The 22,174-nt window shown below is 52.4% G+C and overlaps 2 protein-coding genes across 2 annotated transcripts in view; one reads left to right on the top strand and one right to left on the bottom strand.

The window, feature by feature from the left end:
- PAIP2B (poly(A) binding protein interacting protein 2B) overlaps positions 1-6,128 on the top strand; it is a 28,221-nt gene extending 22,093 nt beyond the window's left edge. The window contains exons 3-4 of the mRNA XM_088128850.1: positions 1,994-2,179; positions 3,940-6,128. Of these exons, the coding sequence (XP_087984976.1) occupies positions 1,994-2,179; positions 3,940-3,996 (243 nt within the window). The 3' untranslated portion in view covers positions 3,997-6,128. The remainder of the gene's footprint in view (positions 1-1,993; positions 2,180-3,939) is intronic.
- Positions 6,129-6,376: 248 nt separating this feature from the next.
- Positions 6,377-21,798, bottom strand: NAGK (N-acetylglucosamine kinase). The gene is made up of 10 exons (XM_007426888.4): positions 21,696-21,798; positions 17,493-17,577; positions 16,734-16,832; positions 15,927-16,068; positions 13,469-13,579; positions 12,367-12,479; positions 10,181-10,268; positions 8,219-8,316; positions 7,388-7,466; positions 6,377-7,086 (listed from the first exon to the last, which is right to left on the bottom strand). Exons 1-10 carry the CDS (start codon positions 21,722-21,724, stop codon positions 6,896-6,898), a joined length of 1,035 nt encoding a protein of 344 aa, XP_007426950.1. The 5' UTR covers positions 21,725-21,798; the 3' UTR covers positions 6,377-6,895.
- Between the last annotated feature and the right edge of the window lie 376 nt (positions 21,799-22,174).

Raw genomic sequence — 22,174 nt, 5'->3', positions numbered from 1 at the left:
TTCCCCAGGAGCAGAGACCCTTGAAGGATCTGCAGAAGCCCAGAAGCAACCGTCTTGAGGAACTTGGACCTAAGTGGGCAGGGCCTGTGCTAATCTCAGGGGAGCAGCAGCTGGAGAGGACTGCTGTTTCTGGGCTCCCCAGGGCCTCTTAGCTATTGGTTATTAGTGGACCATTGGTCTTTTCCAACAAGGCAGCTCTTGCCCTTGAGCTAAACAGCTAGAGATCACCTGAATCCTGGTTGGTCCCTTAGGGGCAAGGAAGGTGTTTGGTGCTGGTGTTAATTGTTGGTGTTACATCAGCATTGGCCCACAGAATGGACACAACTTTGCCTTTTTCATCCTCTGGAAGTTGGCTCTGCAGATAAGGGTGGCTGCCCCTCTGAGCTGCACTCATCTCTGCTTTGGCCAGAGAGGAATAAAACCTGGACTTCTTCCTGGATTTACAGCTTAGAAGTTTAAGATCAGGTCGTGGAGAGTCAGGCTTGGTTTGCCTTCAGTTCTGCTGGAAAGTTGTCACTCATCCTCCAAGACGTGGTGCAAGTGCAACTCATAATTCATCCCTAGCTAGCCAGCAAGCAGGAAAAGATGCCTTGTTCAGTATTCTCCGGTGTTACCATCAGCATTACTGGATGGAAATTGAGTCCCTGGGCACTCCAGTGTGAGGTGGCTGTCTCCCCCAATCTTTTGAAAATCTATGTGAAGTTGCTAGTGGAAGTTGTTAATGTTGATATTAATGGTGATCAGCTTTACATCTTTACCCCAGGCTGAGCAGAAGATAGGGTGGAAGTCTTAGCCTGGTGTCTGTGAGGTGGGTGGAATGGAACAGACTCAGGCTGAATCCCAGTAAGATGGAGTTACTGTTGGTAGAGAGACCTCCTGGATCAATCTCTCTTGATGAGGCAGCACTGTTCCTAAAGGAGTAGGAATGCAGCTGATGGCTTCTCGTGGACTCACAGTTTCTCCTAGAACAGTTAGTTGAAGTCAAGACAATCTTTGACCATCTCCTGCTGGGTCTGCCCTGGTAGATGACCCAGAATCTACAGCTGGTACAGAATGTAGTAGCCTGTCTCCTGATTGCTACTAATTGATTTAATGGAATAACTCCTATTTTAGGGAAGCTACATTCTAGTAGGCCTCTGGCCAAATTGAAGATGGTTCTAATTATCTGTAAAGCCCTGTATGACTTGGGACTTTGTTATGTTGGGAACAATTTGGTCCAGATGTAATCAGGCTAACCAAGGTGGTCTAGTTGGGAGGGGTGCCACAGTTACCCTACCCCTGAGAGGTCAGGGGGTAGAGACCTATAGGATGGCCTTCTCAGTAGCTGTCCCCTCATTTAGAATACCTAGCTCCCCAAGATCTGAATGGTCCCACCTTTTTGTCAGACTGTAAGGGGGTGAAGATTGTCCTCTTTTGCAGGATCTTTGGATTGGAGGGTCTTCGGTAGTGGACATATATAGATGTGGTCTGTTTTTGAGTCTTTGTTAGATGCACTGTGTTTTTATGTATTTTCATATTTTTATAATTGTAAATTGCATTACACTACATAAACTTCTTAAGGAGTGATTAAGTACAGTATGAAAATAATTCAGATTCTTATTTTTAAGAAACAGCTGCATGAGAAAAGTTTAATAAACTTGCCACGTGTTGTCAGACATCAGCTTGTGTCAGACAAGTTCCCAACACTTTTACTGACCTCCTCTTGGATATCTTAACTCTTAACTACAGCCCCCTTCTGTCATTGGTCTTGAGACATGCATTCATGTTCCCTCCCCTCCCTAGTGTGGACATATTGGGGCCTATTTGCAGAGGGGAAGTTCTCTGCAGGCCACGTATGGTTTGAGATCCTGCTTGCCAGGGTGAAGACTTGCGGGGGATGGTGCTGAGATGCACTTCTTGAAACTGGCTAGCTGGTTGCCAGAGGAGACTGCCCTGTGTGTAGTCCCAGCCCTGCCTGTAATAAACCTCTTTTCTGTCTCCTCTTCCCCACCAGGTGGAGGAAGAACTTCAGGAGCAGGAGTTCCTTGACCGCTGCTTCCAGGAGATGCTGGACGAAGAAGACCAGGACTGGTTCATTCCATCCCGTGACCTGCCTCAAGGCATTGGGCAGCTTCAGCAGCAGCTGAATGGACTCTCAGTCAGCGATAACACCCACAGCCACATCTCAGAAGACATTTTGGTAAGGAGGGATGTGAGAGGAAGCCAAGTTATAAGCTGCACTTCAACATTAAAAAAAAAACAAAAAACAGCACCTTAATAGTGTTCAGAAACACATACGGTGATCCAGTCCTGACAAAATCAGTGTTATTTGACTTGTGGCAGTTAAACCAGTGACTTTAAGGTCGGCTGCCTTCTGTTTGATCCTGCACACTTGCCAGAGCCCACCTCCCTTGGGCTGAAAATAGATGAACCTTGCTGTATCTTAGCTATGTGGCTTTCTCTTTAATGTGGAGTACTACACCTCAAGTTACATGAAAGAGAACCAGCCTGGACACCACTGGCCTAGCAGCCATCACTCTTAAACTCTTGGTCATCTGCTGTGATGAGTTGACTTGCCCTTTGGGAAGGAAATCACATCTGTGCAGGAGTTAATGCCACAGTGGGAGCTGTATTGGGGAGAGAGGTTTTTCAGTTTCTGAGGAGACAGGCGGGATGTTTGGATTCTAAATTTGAATTCGGATTTGGCCTGTAGTCTTAATCCTTGCCCTACCTGGCCAGTAAGCTTAGTGGAGGAGGCCTGAAGGTGTGGGTCCAAGGTGGGGTCAGTGCCTTGTTACATCAGGGAGTGGTTCCTCTTGCCCTGAAAAGACACACAGGGATGATTCCTCCTACCTAAGGGAATGTCCCTGGGCCCAGAGGTACTTGAGAACGACTACCCCAGGGCAGATCCTTCCTTCTCAGGCAAAGGACTTGAAGTGGGACGGTCAGTGAGATGCTTGTGTTCTGCAGCACCTCAATTCTTCTGGCTGTGTGACCGGAGGCTTACTGCCCTTCCGGATGGGCTGCTCCAGGGATGGATAGGAAGCCCATCCTCCTGCTGGCTTTTCACGCCATTGATCACAGGCGCCTGCTCAGGTAGTTGGCTGTCCTTCAGTGGTTCTCCTTCTACCGCTGGGAGGCCTTTCAAGCAGCTCCAAAACTGCACCTGGTGCACAAGGGGGCAGCGAGGCTGTTCCTGGAACACCCTCGAGAGGTCACACAGGACCGCCCTGAAGCGATTTCTGTAATTGCTTGTGCAGTACCAGTTCGGATGACATTTGATAGCCATAGCAGCGTAACACCCAATGCTTGAGAGAGCACCTCTCTCAGTGTGGGCCTCCCAAATGTTACGGTCTCAAGGGGGTGCTCCGTGGTACAGTTCTCCTGTGTGTGGAAGCCGGGCTGACCTGGCTTCAGCTGCTGGATCAGGAAGTTTGAAGCAGAGTTCGAGGCAGCTGCATAGGACTTGACTTCCTGGACGAGAAACAGGTCGAGGACAGAGATGCTGGTGCTGCTCAGTCTGTTTTTCCTGCATATGAAAGTAGGGCAGGAGAGCCCATGTCCCAAGGTAGCTGCGAGGTCAGAGCGTGAAATGTTAGCCCAGAGTGTTTTGTAGAGCAAACAGACGGGAATTTTAAAAAGCTGTATGGGCTTGAGAGGAAGAAGCTGAGATTTTGAGACGCAGGATAAAACACGAGTGCCTTGAATACATACATCCCTGGAAGTAAGGAATCGGGTGGGCGGAGGCAGAGCGGTGAATGATGCCCTCACCCCAGTTTAAATCTGACATCAGCCCAGCCCCTCCACGCATCGGATGGAGCGCTGCAGCTCATGGAAGCTTCTGCCTTTTAAGGAAATTGGTTGGCCAGAAAAGGTGTTCCTGGACGCCTCCTGATATTTACCCTCTGTGACTCTGACCTTTCTTCTCCCCCCCCCCCCACACCCCTTTTCTGTTTTCAGAGCAAAAGCACCTTAAACCCGGACGCCAAGGAGTTTGTTCCTGGAGTGAAGTACTGAGCCTTCAGGCAAACTTCATAAAGACTTTTTTTGCCCTGGATGGATGGGGAAATGGGGTGGGGGGAGCGGGACCCACAAGCAGTGGTGGGAAAGAGGCTCTTTGTTGGCGAATTGGGGGCCTCTTAAGCTACTTAATCCCTCTTGTCTTGCTGCGTTGGGATATTTTGCAACAAACTGAAGAAAAATAATGCTCTCCGTGGGATGGGACAAAGGGATGGGCATCCTAACCCCCGTTTCCTGTTAAACAGAGACAAGCCTAGCCTGACCACCAGCAGCATTTTCTGCCCATCCCCCCATCCCCACCGCCCCTTGGTTAGCTGCTTCCCCAAGCGTGATTTGGGACCTTGCTGCAGGGTGGGCAAAGGTGCCCCCGCAGCCTCTTCTCGGTGGAAGTTCTCAAGCACAGCAGGCAGGCCAGACCCTGCGCCTCATGCTTCTCCCAGCTTTGGAGCAGCCCCTTCCTCTCTTTGCTTTTGCCAAGGCCGATTCTTCTTCCAGCAAGGGAGGCTGCCTCTGGGTGGGCCGGGGGCTTCCGCGCGAACTGGGCCCAGCCCCTTTGGCGTTTCAGGACAAGCAGCCTGAGCACGTGTGAGCTCGCTTGAATGTTCCCTCCGTCCGGTTGCCAACTCCTGGGGTTCTCCTTCAGAGGAGAGAGGGGGGTCCTGGATTTTCTGGAGAGGTTAACCTATAAGCGGTGCTGAGCGTTGGAGCAAGGTCTTGGGCATAGCACTTGCCATAATTTTCTGTCCTCGTGTCTCTTCTCCCATCCTCTCAACCTCCCTCTTCCCCAAAAAAGCAGCAAACCCTGAAACATGGCTGGGAGCTGGCTGATCATTTCCCCTCAAGAGACCACACTCTTTCACGCTGGGCATCTTGGTTTGAAGGCAGAAGCCGCATCCTTTTCCTGCCTTCCCAGAGGGAGGCTGCCAGCTCTCTTCCTGCTCTTGCCGCCGCCTCCAGTGAAAAGGACGGTCTGGTGCTCAGCTGATGGGCACAAGGCTCCCCAGGGCCTGGACCCGGAGGGTGAAGGAAGCAGGTGGCAGCTGCCTTTCTTACCATTGGAACAAAGCCCAGCCCATGATCTCCTACCCAAGCTGTAAAGAATATTCTATCCTCCTTGAGCTACCTTTTACAGAGAGCGCTCCTGCAGGTTGGAGGTGCTGTGGGGAAAAAGTAGGCCACACGAGGCGAGCCATGCCAGCTCAGCGAGACCTTTTATGGGCCTGTTGGACAAGCAGAAGGGCTTCCCCAACCCAGAGCCCTCCAAAGGGGTTGGGGCAACCCCGAGAATCTCTGCCTCTAGTCCAGGTTGCGTGCACCTAAAGCAGAGATTTCCCTCCCGCTTGTTCACCAAAAAAAAAAAAAATTGGCTTTCTCTTTGGGATGATCCAAACTTCCATTTGTGCAGCCACACCAACTTGATTCCCAGAACCTCTTTCTGGAAACAAGCTTGTTAGGAGGGCAGGTGAGACCTCAGCTTCCTCCTCTGCTTAATAATGTGGTTCCTCCTCCTCCCTCACCCCCCCCAAATCTTTGCTGAAGCCAGCCTTCCTCAGTCTGGCCTCTCCCTACCAGCATGGCCCCTGGCAGGGCAGGGCAGGGCTTGGCTTGTAGCTCAGCTGCCATAGAAAGTGCTGGCAGGGGACAGGTACCCGAGGCTCCTTTCACACAGCTCCCGTGCTGTGAGCGTGAGCTTGGAGCTGCTCTGAGGGGATCCGACTGCCTCTGCCTTCTTTCCAGGGAAAGGGACCCGGCAACTTGTGCAGGGCTGAGGCAACATTGGGATCTCTTTCCCCAGTTCCTTCCAGGAAACATTGACATAGGAAGCCTCAGTGCCGCAGGCAGGAGCAGAAAAGCCGCCCCATTTCCCCCTCGGTGCCTGGTGGTTTGGGGAGAACAGGCATGGGTCCGGATTCTGCTTTGGAAAAGATGTGTGGGGCAGCGGGGCTTATTTTTTTAGCCTTGTGACAGGCTTGTTGGATGAGTGATCTGTGGAACAATTAGAGCAGATGTGCAAGGCCCTTCCCTCCTCCACTCTGCAAGCTCTGGTTTCTTTCTGAGGAAGTCTTTGCAATTATGTGCTGCCCATTTTTACAATAATGCATTCTTCAATAAATGGATTTTGAGCTGGGTGTGGTGCCAAGGGCCTTTTTGGATCTTCAAATTGTGCAGCAAATTTGGGCCTGCCGGGCTGCTGCTGCTGAGGGAGAATCAGCCTGGACCAGGGTACAGCAGACGCTTCCTTTAGCCAAGGCCCCCATTTCAGAGCAAGGGGACAGCTGGCTGGGCAGCATGATGGCAGTTACAGGTGGTCTGGGAAGCTAGGCAAAAACAGCAAGCCAGTGGAGGGGAGGGGAGGGGAGAGCAAGTGACACAAGACTGTTTTGAAACATCTTTTAATCTAAAAATGTTGATCCCAGCTTTACTCAGTGGGGTGTCTAATGCCTTTGCTTTTGTCAAGAAACAAAACAGTGGAGAGCAGCCAGGCCTGCACTGATGAACTTGTTGACTCTCCAGCTGGCGGCAACCCCACAGCTCTGGGACTGTTGTTTGCTGAGCTCCTCTTTCAGTCTGATCTGCCCAAGAGAAGCATGGCCTTTCTCAGCTGGCTCAGGCCAGGGATGGGGGGTAGGAACCATCTGTCTCAGGTTGGCAAGAGGTGGCCAGGCATCGTCCCCCTTGCTTGGACTCCTTGGGAGCAGGAGTAAAAGCTTGCCAGCCAAGTTTGCGTTGCCCAGGCACAGTGCTGTGCGACGTGGCCACCGGGACCACACTGAGCTTTTTGTTAAAGGACATTATGTGAGCTGCTCATACGAACTGGGCTCCTTGCAAAGCAGAGAAGACAGTCCACGCACTGAAACACCAAAAAGGATAACCTGGAATGGCATAGCGCCTGGTTCTAGGCAAAGGAGTGGGTGTAGAAGATGTCCACGTTGGCTGTGTAGTCCAGAGGGACAGCCTGGCCGATGTGCTTGGCCCCCAGGCTGGCCCCTCCCAGTGCTGAGGACTGCTTCAGCTTCAGGAGGCTGAACTTGGAGAAGGCGCTGCTGAGGTGCTCGCTGTGGGCCTGGTCAAGGACCCGGATGAACCCTACAAGAGAAGAGAGCCGGTGGATCCTTCCCATCAGACGACCTGCCAGGCTCTCACTGTCTGACAGCTCGAGAGGGGGGCTGGCTCCATCTTCTGCCTCAAGCCACCTCCACAGCAGCAGGGAAGACCCCACCCCCTCTGTTGCACTGCCTACTTCGCTGGGCAGGTCTAGATTTTTAAGCAGCTGCTAACCCTCCTCCTAATCTGAGTCCTCTGGGGAGACCCAGCAGCAGCAGCAGCAGCAGCAGCAGCTTTGGCTTGCTGGCATAGCTGCAGTTGGGGCCCCCCTGCTCTTCCTCACCTTCCTTCATCATCTCCCAGCTGTTCCACACTGATCCAACGCACACAATGGGCAGTCCCGGGTCACCTTGCAGGAGGGCCTGGAGGAAGACACGAACACCGGAGGCTTTGAGGATCTGCTGGTTACGCCTGATTCCCCCCTCCCCCACCCCCAGGGTGTCACTGGGCTTGGCTTCAGCAGAAGGGCTGCATTATGCACCTTCAAGGCACACCAAAAGGTACAGGGCAGATGCGGTCAAAGCAGCCCCATGGAGAATGGCCTCCCTCGGCATTCGTGCTCCTTTTTCAGAGGGTTTGATCGGCTAAGCCAGGGCAGGCGCACTTAAGAAAGACTCCCAGGTAAGATTTGCCAGGGCTGCAACATTGTGAAGGGTGAGGCAAGAAGCAGGCGGCTTTCGTGCCAAGGAGCGAGATAATTCCCTCTGCACCACGGCTGTATGTCTTATGTAAGTTACTGCCCTGGTCAAGACAGAACGGGTGCCCTTTTTCTTGGATCCTAAGTCAGGGTCTGTTAAATAAGCCACAATTGGCTGGATTCATACAAGATGCTAAGCCACATGGCTCAGGGTGATGGGTGAGTCCAGGCCCAGGAGAAGGAGGCACTTCCCTCTAGAAGCCAGCAAGGGCCCTCAGCTGTCCTCATTCTTTTCTAAAGAAACTGGGGGAGCCTTGAAACTCGCTCTTCCTCCCCCCAGTTATGTTCCAGGATCGGTATCAATGTGGCTCCTTCTTGGGCCACACTTAAGTTTGGGATGGCGTGCTAGGGAAGAGAAGCAGCAACTGCCCTCAGTCCAGGCCTTTTCTTGCCACCTTCCAACCTGGCCTGAGTTACCTTGTCAATTTTTGGCAGCACAGCTACAATATGTCGTGCCAGGACTTCTCCAGCCTTGCTGAAAATGTAACAGCACAGGGGGTCCCCAGCCTTGGCTCCTACAGAGGGACGGAGAACCTGTTTTATCCTTTATTTCACCTATCCAGTCAGCTCCCCCTCCAGCCCGGGGTGGTCCAGTGTCCTAACACAGTCCCGATTCAATCTGGATTACAGGAATTTTGCTGCAAAGAGATCAAGATGGCACATGCTGCGCTCCCGCCTCGTCACCACAACGAGCCCCGCCTCGCCCCATGAGCTTCACTGACACAGGTTCTGTGTCCTGCTCTCAGTCCCATCAGATTCCACATGGCTCTTGAAAGAAAAGTATTTTCTTCAGATCTTTGCAATGGCAAAGCACAATTAGAGGAAAAGCTAGCAGGGCTCACTGGCAACCCGGGTGCTTTGCTACTCGGGTGCCCAGCCCGCAAAACTTTCCTGGCGAGGACTGAGACACCATCCCCAACGTCTGGGGCACTGGGTGCTCTCTGGTGGCAACTTCAGGTTTCTGTACCTCTGGTGTCCTTCAGGGGTGATGACTCTCCCCCACTTTTGGCTGAGGACACTTGCGCGTCTCCCAAGCAAGAGCTGACCTGTTGACTTGGGTTTAACGATGGAGCTATACTGCACGGCTGGCTTTCTTTCAGTGAAATGTATTGCTCTTTGAAGGTCCATCCAGAAAATAACAAATTTATAGGTGTGTCTGTGTGTGTACACACAACGTATTTTTGTTGTTCCCAAGTAGTTTCAAACAATCAACATTACTGCAGTTTGGACAGAACTAAACAATCAACTTAGAAATTATTTGAAAATGTACATGCACATGAGCTTAAACGTACCTCCCAGAAGCTTCTTTCTCACTCACACATGTGATTCGGATAAATCCAAAATAAAAAATCTAGGTGTAGTCTTCACTGGGACTGCGTCAGAATATCTGGGAGCCAGCCAAACTAACAAGACTTTTGAAGCTGAACAGCATCACAAGGGGGTCTCCAGCATTGGGGGTGCCCTGTCACTTTCACAACAGAAGTATGATTTTCCTTCTTGACAGCCTAGATCAGTGTGTCTCAACCTTGGCAACTTTAAGAGGTGTGGACTTCAACTCCCAGAATTCCCCAGCCAGCAGGCTGGGGAATTCTGGGAGCTGAAGTCCACACCTCTTAAAGTTGCCAAGGTTGAGAGACTCTAGCCTAGACTACGGTTCACTGACATGTACGTCTCACTGTTCAAGCCCTGAGGGCTTCTAGGCACAGTCTTGCTTGTGTGCACCCCCCACTGCTGCTCCTAACACCGAAAAGGGCACAGCAGAGCTAAGAGTGTGGTAACCAGGACCCCCTGGAGGGGGACATATTTCAAGCTGAGCTGGAAGCCAACAGATTGCAATGTTCAAGCCCTGCCAAAGCTGAACCAGTGCTTGCATGCCAGCGTCTCAAGTGCAACGCAGCTGGCTCCCTCCTGTCCAATGCCAGGGAAACGGTGTGACGTTCCTGCTCCCTCCTCTTCAGGAGCTCCAGAAATCTTAACCTCCAGGTTGAATTCCCAAAGCCAGCCGTGTAGCAAGCCATGCCCCGCAAGCATGTGGGTCTTGTTCACGCACTGTGCTAAGTCAAAGCTGATCTACCCATGCTTTCTTGAAAGGGGAAAAAAAACCCCCAAAATTTTGCTTTTCTAAATATTTGGCTCCTCTTTGTAATGTTTTAATCTGACTGATGGCTGTGTTTATTCAATAAACAAAGCAAAAACCAGAGTTGCCTGGGTTTGCATAATTAAACCATGCTTGCAAATCGCCATCAGCTGCAACCACCCCACACTTAAAGCCAAAGCTTAGCACGGCACCAGAGCTTGACTCGGGATCTGCCTGGGAAGGGCGCCCGCGGTTTTCCTGACTTCCCACAGCAATCCACCGCCTCTACCTGCGGGCCCTACCTTCGGCCAGCCTCTGGCAGAACCCTGCGAACTTTGACTTCTCAAAGGTCCTGTAGAGGTGAGTCAGGAGCCCCATTCTGTCGGAAACCTGTCGAAATAAGGAACACCTAAAATTACCGGAGTCATTTGGTCAGCCCTGCCCTGCCCTGCCCTGCCTTTGGCCCCGAGGACTTCCGCAAGATACTCTGTCTTCCTAGCTCTTGGCGAGTATTTGTGTTGCGGGCTGAGGGCCAGGCTAGAGGCTCTTGATCCTCTTCCCCGCAGATGGCAGGCAGAGAAAGAGCTGCATCCTTGCTGTTCCTCTAGTACATGAAAGCATTTTTAATGCTGCGCATCCATGAGCACAGTTGCGGCCTGGTACTTTTGTTTTTCATCAGCAGTGATCTCCTGTCTGGTCATGAAAATGTAAAGGAAGGAGGAAAATGCTCTTTTCTTTCTTTGCTTTTTCCAGAGCCAACCCAAACCCCAAACACAGTGTAATAATAAGAATAAGAATAATAACTGGCATGGACAAAATCACCATCAGTCCGTTGCAAAAGGCAGCTTTACTTGGAACAGCTCACATCCTGTGACAAATACCTTTAACCCCGTCAAACAACGACACCTGCCTCTCCCAGGTCCTTGGGAAGGACCCAACAGGGGGACAAAATGGCCAAACCCAATCTAAACATCTGACTGACTGTGCGACCCACAACAATAACGATAGTAATAATTGGTTTCAGCAAAAACCAAAGCCTTGCCCAAAGTAGCTCAGACTGTAGAGGCAGAGGTCTACTTCAAATCGGACAAACTGTCAAAGAAGAAAAGCATGCATTGGCTGATTATGTAGAAGACAGTCAAGAACAAGCCCTGATGCAAGTTAAAATTGGAATTTACTGAATGTACAGGAAACAAAATGTGAATATCGAAATAATGTAATAAAAACACGAACACAATGCTGCCAAGCAAAGGCATTACGAGGTCAATTTCTATAAAAGATCAAGTGTAAAGTGGATAAAGGTAGAACCTGGCAATGGCTTATAACTGGAACATTAAAAAAGTAACCGAAGGCTTGATTTTGGCTGCTCAAGAGCAAACTATTCAAACTAATGCAATCAAGGCCAGAACCGAAAAATCATCAAATGATTCAAAGTACAGGTTGTGCAAAGAAGTAGAAGAAACAGTAGATCATGTACTCAGCTCATGCAAGAAGATTGCACAAACTTACTATAAACAACGACATAACACAGTCACTAAAATGATTCACTGGAACATCTGTAAAAATGATCATCTGCCAGAAATGAAAATTGGTGGAACATACAGTTGAAAAAGTAGTCAGAAATAAGCAAGTTAAAATACTGTGGGATTTCCAAATACAAACTGATAAAGTGTTGGCGCATGACACACCAGATTTAACTCTGGTTGAAAAGAAGAAAGTGTGGATAATTGATGTGGCAACACCAGGGGAGAGTAGACTGGAGAAGATCGTAAAGCAGGAAGAGCTGAAAACCGAAGTGGAGAGATCAGGGCATAAACCACACTGGATGCCATACCAAAAAGCCTTGGACAGCACTTAGAAAATCTGCCATTGACAAAATTTCCATCTGTCAATTACAAAAGGCCACACTGCTTGGATCTGCGCATATACTACACTGATATATTACGACATCTGGTTCTTGGGTAGAACTTGATGCGAATGAAGGCCAACACCAGCTAAAGAACTGGCAGCTGTGATTTCACGTTGTTGTGTATACAAAATACTACTACTACTACTACTACTACTACTAATAATAATGATGATGATGATGAATTGTGTATTGAGATGCAAACCAATTAGATATCACTCTCCAGAGATGCTCAGAAGCTTTGAAGTCTTTCCTTGAAGCACAGAAACCCTACAGATGTCCTCCAGAATGGCCTCATGCACGTCTCCTCTGGAGTCAGAAGCAGAGTGAAAGGCAGATCCAGCCATTCCTTGGGCACCACGTAGCAGGAATGCCTCCTGCACAAGCCCCACAGCATAGCATCACCCTTGGGGCATTTACAGCATTCCAGCACGGGAGACTTCACGTGCAATAGCGTCCATTCTTTCTTTCCCACTTCAGCCAACCTATGACCTCAGTCTGTCCCTCCCCTCCCACAGACACGAGTCACACATCAGAAGAGTGTGAAGCTAAGGTCTGGTTTGTGATGGACCAGCCACCTACCTGGAAGTAGTCAAACATAGCCTGCTTGACATAGCTGATGTCATGTGGGGGGACCTCCAGGTTGTCCAAGCCATCAAATACAATCTTCACAGCCTGGTGGGCAATCCAATAAGCTGCCAGACACCAAAAGAGGTGGTCAATCTGGGGGCTGGAGTTTGCCTTGGTCCCCCTCCACACAACGCACAAAACCCAGCACACTGATTTCCCAAGGAAGCTACTGTCCCACATGCCTAGATAGAACAGATGATGATTGGTGGCCACTCCCTTAATCTCAAAGGCACTTTTCCTCTGCCCTGGGGGATCGCTGTATTACCGTTTCAGCATGTGGCAATTCAATAAAATTGACCCAGATTCTATTAGGGGATAAATCTGGAGCATGTGTCAGCCCAGACACGCAACCAGACTTCTCCATCATGATACCCAAAGTCCTGTGCAACCCTATAGAAAGTTAGCTTGGACTGGGCTCTCCCACTGATCGATGTCTCCAGTGGTGCACATTGTGAGGAATCTCCCTAAAACCATCCTGCTGGAATTACGACTCATCCAGCAAGAGTGGCAAAGCTTAGCTTGGCAGCCAGCAGGTTGTCCAGCAGACTGATTTCCTTGCTATTTTTACCCATAGCTATAGGAACTATTCAAATTTACTGACACAGGAAAAGGGAAAATGGCAAAATTAGCTGCCACTCTATCTATATTTTGAACAAAATAGCCAATAGATCCCAAAGTTCTCTGGGGATCTCCAGAGCATGGGCTCTAGGTGTTGGCCACATCCCCAGGCACTGTGGGTCCTTGTTCCACCTACACAGAAAGCCCAAGTGTCATGCAAGGGAGACCTGGAGGGAGATCAAAAGAAGTCTCTGGACCTCACGTGTCACCATCAAGTGATATGGCAAGGATTACAGGATCTGGCCCAAAGGCTGTGCAGTAAGCTGGGTATTGGGGAAGGTCTGTATCTCTCAGAAGTCCTCTGTGGATCCAAGAGGTTTTGCTGCCCCAGCAAATCTGACCATGTCAGGAGAGCAGATGACTGGACTTGCAATCTCAGAAGCCAACTGCAAGCTTATATGTTAGGAAGATTCTGGTCCACAGACTATTTCCTCACCTGACCCTTCATCGCCCATCATGTGGCCCCATCCTCCACAGCTGATCTGAGAGCCATCAGGATTGATGAGCTTGCAGTTGGAGCCAGTTCCCGAGATGAGCACCACACCACCTGAAGAGGAAGGAAATGGCCTTTATAATGGATGGCGGTGTGTCCCTGGCCAAATGCTTGGTCTCTGTTTAGCCCACTTCACTCCATCAAGAGACAAGCCAGGACTTAGGTCTTCCCCTCATTTCTCCAGGCTTGCAGCTTTTGCAATCATCTGTCTCTGGTGCCGTGCAGAGTCAGGGGACAGAAATGAGTTTCTCCCAAATAAGAGTGGTGGGCACCGGTGCAGAACCTCCCAGACAACAGATATCAGCCACACAAGACTCCCTTTTTGCAGTTTCCATGGTGGCATTCAAGATATCTGTTCTCTGCAGGCCCAGATCAAACCTGAGGGAAACCTGCAAGCCTTGCTCACACGTTATTGGGGACAAGTAATTTTTGCCCCATCAAGGAAGAGGGAAACCAGCATGCTGACCCTGAAGACTGGCCAAAAGGCAGTCCCTGGAACTGTACACAGAGGCTCTTGATGTGAAGAAAGGGTTTGCAAAGTCAGCAAAATTTTGCTGGGACTCTGTTTCCAAGCACGAAGCTTAACATTAAACAAGGCTGTGTTGGCCAAAGATGATGGACAAACAAGGAGCCTTTGGTTTAGGGTTTATTCCATGAGGAAAACCAGCTGCACAGAACATCAGGTGATGCAGCCTGCAAGACATAATTCCAGAAAACAGGAATCTATCCATATCGCTAGGCTGAACGATGAAAGTTCCTCTAACATCTCTAGCAAGTTTACTGTGAGGTGTCTGGATCTAGTAAGAAACTTGAGCTGCTGCATAGACTGTGCAAGAGCAGGTTTTGCAAAGCAGCCTTTAACTGAAACAGAGCAACCTACCTGGGGCTTCCTGCAGGATCTCTGTTTCCAGTGAACTGCCAACCACTCTCTCTAAGAAGCATCAGCTGAACAAAGATTCCAATAAAAGAGAATATATGTATAGCTCATGGCTTGAACTGTGGAGTCCTTGGTGCTCTCTGAGCTGGGTGGTTTGCTCGCAGACGTTTCATTACCCAACTAGGTCACAACATTAGTGCGAGGGAGGGAAGGTGGGGTTTGCTCCCTGTTTATGTACAGTCGCTTGCCCTGCCAGTTTCATAGCAGAGATTGTAATGCAATGCCTAAGAACCATAGCACTGCCACGCACACAACCCAAAGTATGGATCCGGTGTGTAGATGACCCCTTCATCATAATAGAAAAGGAACAACTAGAGAAGACACATGAAACCATCAACAACATCTTCCAAGGAATAAAATTCACCAGAGAGGAAGAAAACAGCAACACGCTCCCCTTCCTGGATATCCTCATCAGCAGAGGAAAGAACAGCAAATTAGAAACCCAAGTTCATCAGAAGACAACCCACACCAATCAAGTACTCCCTTACCACAGTAACAACCCATCCTCCCACAAGAGGAGCTGTGTAATTATTCAGACAAGCACAAACACAGTGCAACAACCCAGAACAGCAGAAAAAGGAAACAGACCGCCTACACAACACCTTCCATCAAAATGGATATCCACGCAATTTTATCAAAAAGTGCCTGGCCACTCAACCCACTACAACACAACCCACACAAGCTATGAAAAGGATAACACTACCCCACATCAGAAGCAACCAACAGACTGTTACAACCACATGGCATCTCCGTAGCGCACAAACCAACTAAAGCCCTCCAAAACATCAAAAGACCCAGGAGCCCAAGAAGAAAAAACAGGAGTCATGTACAACATGCAGTGTAAGGACCGCAACAACCACTACGTAGGGCAGACAGGCAGAAGGCTGGCAGGCCGCATCCACGAACACCAACTAGCAGTCAGAAGACACGATGAAAACTCCTTAATCTCACAGCACATGGACAGACTCAACCATAGTTTCATCTGGGAAACTCTGAGCATCCTAGACCAAGCTAAATCCAAAAACGCAAATCAGCCATCAACAGACACGTAGAGATAAGCCACATTTACACATCATTCAAAAGAGACAACGAAAAGCTAAGAAGGAAGCAAAAAGACCAGAACGCGCATCCTCTCCAGCAGCCAACACCCAGAGAAGCAGGGATTAACAGCAGACAAACCATCAAGCAGAAAACAACGCCCTAATCAGGGAACCACCAAGGAGAAGACAACACCCCCACCAACTACATACGGGGCAAGCTACTGTAGGTAAGCAGGGAGCAAACTCCACCCTCCCTCGCCCTGATGATGTGACCTCGTTGGGCGATGAAAGATTTGCAAGCGAACAACTAAGGTCAGAGACCACCAAAGACTCCGCTGAACAAAGATTTACCGAAGAAGGGGAAAGTTGGAAGATGAGCCTTAAGACAAAAGGAAAGGCAAACAGATGCCCTAGTAACTCTTACCAGTGTTGGTGGCAGTGGCCATGGCCCCAGTGGCATCAGTAGTGATAAAGTAATTCTCACTCAGGTGTGGGAAGCGGGTCTTCATGTCCTCAGTGAGCTTCTTGATGGCCTCCTTCTGCTCCCCTCCGCTCAGGGAGAGACCCTGCAGTCATACACAGCTGCACTGTGAGCCCCCACCCACAACTCACCAGAGCACCACCTCTGACCCAGAGGCTGAGTAAGACATCCGCAAAGCGTACGAGCGCCCGGGGAAATCATTCACGGGGGAGGCTGTCAGGAGGAGACCCCCCACCCTTCCCCATCCTGGGGCCCTTCAGATGTCGTGGGCTGCCTGGGTGGATGTCTGGGGGGTGGAGTCCCACCACGTCTGGTTGGGGGAGTCTCTGCAGGCTCCTGAGCCTTTTCTAATAAAGCCATTTTATGGCTTCATCAGAAGAAGTCATGGCTGGATGCTCAGGGGAAAGTCAGACCGCAGCGGGGAAGCTCTTTCTCCAGTGTTGATCTTTTCACTGTGGCCACAAACGGGTTGAGCTCCACTCTGGCAAACGTGGCCAGCTTCTTTCACCACCTGGGCCAGCGGCACCCACAGCACACCGTGGTGATGCCAAAATGCTGACCGGCTCATGACATCATCACAAAAATACTGCCGCTGGGGACCTGCATCCCAATGTCACGTCCCAGCACATGCCCATGATGCCAGCATGCCTGCATCCTCATTCCCCCACGTGCCCCGGGCACTTCCTAAAGCCCATGACCGGCTCCAAAGTGGCAACGGGAGGCTTTCGTGGAGAGAGGGCAGAGACTCACCAGAGAGCGAAGAGGAGTGTGTGGGTCACCCCCTGCCTTCTTTTTGGCTTCCTGGACCATGGCGTCAATCCGCTCCAGGCACTTGTCTGAGCCAACCAGCTTCTCGCCCGGAGGAGAAAAGAGACACCTCTTCAATCTGCACCCTTACGGCACTCGCGCCCACATTGCAAAGACACTTGGCCCTCCCTTTGCCCGTTTTCTGGATCCTCTTGTTATCTTAACTGAGCTTTGCTTCTTCGCAGCAGCTTTCCCCAATTGAGTGCCCTCTACCTCAGTTGGGTGTTTCCCTCTCGTAGCCTCCCACCCAGCAGAGGCTGGCATCTGGCAATAAAAACCCAGCACTGCCAAGAGCAGCCATCTACCTGCAGCTGCCAGCTCCTATGTGGACTGGTGGCAGGTCACGTGGAGGAGGCCAGCTTCCCCAACTCCCCCCCCCCACACTGATGACCATGCTGGCGGGGTGGTGGTGGTGAGGATCCAGTCCCTGCAGAGCCATCACGCCTGCAGCTACGCTCGTGTCCTCCTGGACACTGGCCAAGGGTGCTTGAGTTTACTGGGGTGCAGAGAATCACAGCTGTCGTCCTCCGCATTTAGATTTTGTTTTCCAGAGCATTCTCTCGGTTCCCGCAAGCAAGAGGGTCACGGAGGAAACACAAGCTGTTTTTTTAGACGTGCATGAAAACCAAGCAAAATTGAGCAACTCCCCCTACTCCCGTTTTCCCTTCACCCACTTGGTGGCGAGGAGGACCACATCCTTACCCAGTGGTTGGTGCAGGGCCCCTCTGTCTCCGCCAGAATCTTGCCATCTTCGGAAAGCAGCACCACCTTGGAGTGGGTTCCCCCCCTGCAGGGGGAGGAAAAATGCCGCTTTAGGGGCTACAGAAGAAGATTCTGCTTTCCACCGCCCCACTCAGCCCCCTCCCTCCTTCCACCTCAGCAGGGTCACTGAAGCACAGCTTGCTCATGCAAAAAATCCAGGAAAAAGTAAAAAACTCAGGACACACCACGGGTTACCACCATCTTTCAGGATCCATCCTGGGCAAATCTCCAGCTGCAGGACTTCTGGGCAGGCGCCTAGCAACTCACTCCAGCAGGCCCATTTCTGGTCACGGAAAAATATCCATGCACCATTCTCATTTGAACTAGGCCCCCTCCCCACTTTTAGCCTTCCGGAAGGCCATGAAGACCCAGCTCTTCCCCCCAGCATTGGGCTAAGGTGGCCTTGAGTCAGGAGGCTAATAGCTGGGTTGCTCCAGTGCCTGGTGGGCAAGGTGGTTCTGCTTCATTCCTGCCTTTGTGGCTGCTGTGTGCCACCTAAGATCACCAGGTGAGGGAGGTGGCCATATGAGGTCTTATTTAAGTTCTGGGTTGGGGAGGGGGGAGACGAAAGAACGATGGTCTTGAGGGCGGCGTGGGTTCACGCTTCTGAGTGCTGTGCAGATTACGCAATGAGCCCCTCGCACACAGCCCAAAGATCACTGATTCTATGGGAAGCCCCACTGTGGACCCCCAAGTGAAAACCCCAAACTGGAGGTGGGCAACTGAGTGCCTCAAAATCCTTCCTGACACAGCTGCTGAAAGTCAGAGCTGCCATTTCTTACCATTTTCAGGTGTGGAAAAACACACAACCCCTTTGCTTTAAGGGTTAGACTTGAGACGGTCCCTGCTCTTCCGGCAAGAGATTCGGCCGTCGAAAGATCGCCCTTCTCTGCCAGAGATCACTTCTCCCACCCCCGCTGCTGAACTCCCCCCCTCCAATAAATAAGACAACTTTGGAGCACCCACAGGAGACGGTGGGACCAAAGCAGAGCCTCGAACGCAAGATGGGCCTTCTCAGTGACCCCCCCCCGGACTTGCTCTTTGCCCTCACAGGTACGGGCCAAAGGGAGAACCTCGTGCAATGCACGCCCCAGACCGCACACGTTCGGGATAACCTGTTGCACGACGGAGATACTTAGCTCACACGTGCCGTTTCCATCTGCAGTTGTGCGGGGCATGTCTAAAATCAACTCGCGTTTCAACGGGAAGGCCCATTTCCTCCTCCTTCCCTCTGGCATTCACAGCATTGCAGCTTCAGTGGCATCACGTTTACCAGGGCAACCTCAAGCAGCAACCAGGGAGTAGGGCCTGGGGCTAGAAACTGGCACCCATCGGTATTCTCAAGGGTGGGCCTGCTTGTGCCAAGATGCTGCCAAGAGCTGCGCCCCCAGACCCACCATCTTCCAATCGCTCCTGCTCTGGGCCCACACGCGGCTCTGCCCCCCACGAGAGGACCCAGAATGTCGTAGCGGCCATGCTCCACAGCAATTTGCAATCTTACAAGGGACTCTGGGCCACGGGGGAACAGGGCCAGTGGCCACCACCAGGGAGCATTTTAAAAAGGCCCGGGAAGGAAGCGCAGAAGCAGTGAACACGGTGGGATTCTTCAAGCTGCTCCAGCACGTCCTCTCCCGTCTTCCGGGGACCTTCCGAGCACCGTCCAGAGTCCCAAGATGTGATGGACTGGAACGGAGGAAGGGGGGTGAAAATGGCGCTCTCGTCTCCAGAGCAATGCTCTGGAGATAAGCGGAGAAAGCTGGCGCATCCCTAAACATAGTAGAGACTTGTGCCTGGGAACTGCTGGTCAGTCTGAGAAGATTTCTGTAAACAGGTGCTGGCAAATAAACCTTGCTGATTGAACCTGCACGGTCTCCAGGAGTTCCTTGGGCTAGGCCTGACACAAGCTGACTGTCAAAGCCTGGATAAGCCTTTGGCCACTTGCACATTCGGAGCAGCGGGAAAAGGAGGTAACTACAGCTTTGCACACTCTGCCACTCCGGGATCCCATCAGCCTCCTTTAAGGCCATCAGGAAGGAGGACAAGCTAAACCAAGGGGGCATTAGGTGTGGAACTTGTGTGCAACAAACGCAAACCCTGGCTACAGCGGAGAAGGGTCTGAACGGAGATGCCCCCAAGTCCAAGGAACAGCGGCTGCGCCTCTAAAGCAGCAGGTCTCACTGGGGGGCGACACGCGGCCCAAGAATTCCGGCCACCTTCAACCTTCAACCCCCCTGTGCTGGTTCCTGTCGGGCTTTTCCCTCTGGATTGTCGCGACAAAAAGGTGAACTTGGTGCAAGAGCTTTCCGGCCACAGAGAGGCCTTAACGCATGTTGGGCAAGAGGTTCTTCCCAGCTGCAGACTGGAATGGAGCAGTTCTGGGTATTTCCTGATGCGTGCAGTTGCGCAAACCGCACTGCAGTTGCGCAATCGTTGCTTTCTGGGCGCAATTCAAGGTGCTGGTTATCACTTTAAAGCTCTGCACGGCACGGAGCCTGGCTATTTGCAGAATTGCCTCTCCCGGAGGGCATCTGCCCGTCCCACCAGGTCAGATAGGGTGGACACGCTCCAGATCCCTTCTCTTAACTGTTGGCATCAGGTGGGACCTCAGAGGCGCGCCTTCTCGGTGGCTGCCCTGGCCCGTCGCAACTGCCCGCCCCGCCAAGATCGGAGGACCCCCACCCTCTCAGCCATGCAGAGGGCTGGGAAGGCTGGCTCTTCACCCAGGCGTTGGGCTCGCAGGGAAGCAGGCCTGGCAAGTGTAGAGTTGGGGGGATGTGATGGCGCTGGGGCGGGAAGTGTGATACCTTTTGTGGGCTTATATTTCTTGTTGTTCTTACGGGCTGTTGCCGTGAGCTGCCTAGAATCAGCAGGCATCAGCGGGCAATATACCTAACTTGCCTAAATGAATAGATAAGCAAACCGCCTTCTGCTGGGCTGGCACGTCCCTGCCAGCCGCAGCCTGAGTTGAGGCCTGGTGAGGTTCACTTTGCAGGGGGTGCTATTTCTGGAAGTCAGTGTTCCTCAACCGCAGGGACTTTAAGCTGGGTGGGCTCCAACTCCCAGAATTCCCCAGCCAGCCATGCTGGCTGGGGAATTCTGGGAGTTGGAGCCCACCCAGCTTAAAGTCCCTGCGGTTGAGGAACACTGTTTTAAGTCCACACGGTCCGCCAAGCCGCAATCTGCAACCAGTTCTGCGGTTCCGGCTGCCCCTCCGAGGGCAGCGGGCCAGCCAAAGGCTACCCAAAAAAGCGAAAGCGAAACTGGAGCGGAAGGAGCGGCGCCCTCGGCCGACCAGACTCCAGCCTTCCGATGCTTTTCCCGCAGACCGGCTTCCTCTCTGCATCGCAGCCTGCCCAGCCGCAGGCAGGCTCTGCAGCTGGGAATGCCCCTCTCTGCTCCCCGCCTAACCCGACATCCGCCCCAGCGGTATTGCAGGAAGGCTATTTTTTAGGGAAGCCGCGGAAGAAATCTCTTTTTTAAAAATGCAAGAGGAACAGAAGGCCCCCGAAACGGCTCCTTTTCCTAATTTCTGGGAAGTCACCGGAGTCTGGTAGATGCTCCGATGACGTCACTTGTCATGACATCATCACGCAAACGACATGGATTCTGCCGTCGTTTCCCACCTCCGCCCAGACGCCCGCGGGCGCCACGCTGGGGAAGGCTGCCCCACCCAGGTTGCTAAACGGGCCCAGAGCGCAGCAGCGCGGGCAGAGGGCGCAGCCCCCCCGCCCCCGCGGAGCCCCTTCTGCAAATCTGCGCGCGCAACAAGTCGCGAAGCTTCCTGAGGATGCCCAGCCGCCGCGGCCACCCAAAGGCCCTCGGCGCTCTTCCCGGGGCTCCCTCTTGGCCGGCCGAGCCGCTCCAAAGCGGGTCCCGGAGCGGAGCGGAGCAGAGCGCCCCTCCCCCGCGGAGGGCCCCCAGCCGGCGGGGAGGGGAGGGCGGGGCCCGGCACGTCTCCGGTTCGGGGCTGCCCCCCGCCGCCCCCCGGGCTGGGGCTCGCCGGCGCCCACCTGCCATCTTGGAGCGCCCAGGTGCGCCCGGCGGGGCTCCCTCCAAGTGCCCGCGGGCGGGGCGCGGCGCGGCGCGGCGCCTCCCCCGGCCCTCCCCGGCCGCCCACCCGCCCGGCGGGGCCGCCTCACTCACCCCTCCACGCCGCCGTAGACCGCAGCCATGGAGCCTCCGCAGCGGCGCGCCGATCTTCCCCGTCCGCGCTGCCCGGCAGGACCGCCCCTGCCCTCCGCGCCCCGCCCCTGCCCGCCCGCCTCCCGGGCGGGGCCCGAGCAGGTCCCGGAGCGCCGCGGCGGGGGTCGCGGGGAGGCGGCGGAGGAAGAGCGCGCGTTGCTGCGGGCCTAGCCCCGCTGCTCGGGCCGCCGTCGATTCTTGCATGTTCTTGCCAATTCTCTAAACCTGTCAAAATCACGTTGAATTTCACTTCCGTTTTTGAGATGTGCCCCCTCCCAAGTTTGTGTCATCTGCGGATTTAGTAAACTTTCCTTCCACCACCATCTCCTTGCTTCCTTCCTGAGAATAAAACTGAAGAGTAGAGGACCACAACCGACCCTTGCAGGATCCCCCTTGATACTTCCCTCCAGTTTTTTGAAGAACCTTTGAGACTCTTCAAA

This window comes from Python bivittatus, unplaced genomic scaffold, assembly GCF_059951505.1.
Source record: "Python bivittatus isolate LINGU-HERP-01145 unplaced genomic scaffold, Pbiv_v1 ctg000740_np1212, whole genome shotgun sequence".
NCBI classification, from domain to species: domain Eukaryota; kingdom Metazoa; phylum Chordata; class Lepidosauria; order Squamata; family Pythonidae; genus Python; species Python bivittatus.
The sequence above is the reverse complement of the archived record's forward strand: the minus strand, read 5'-3'. Positions and strand labels throughout refer to the sequence as shown.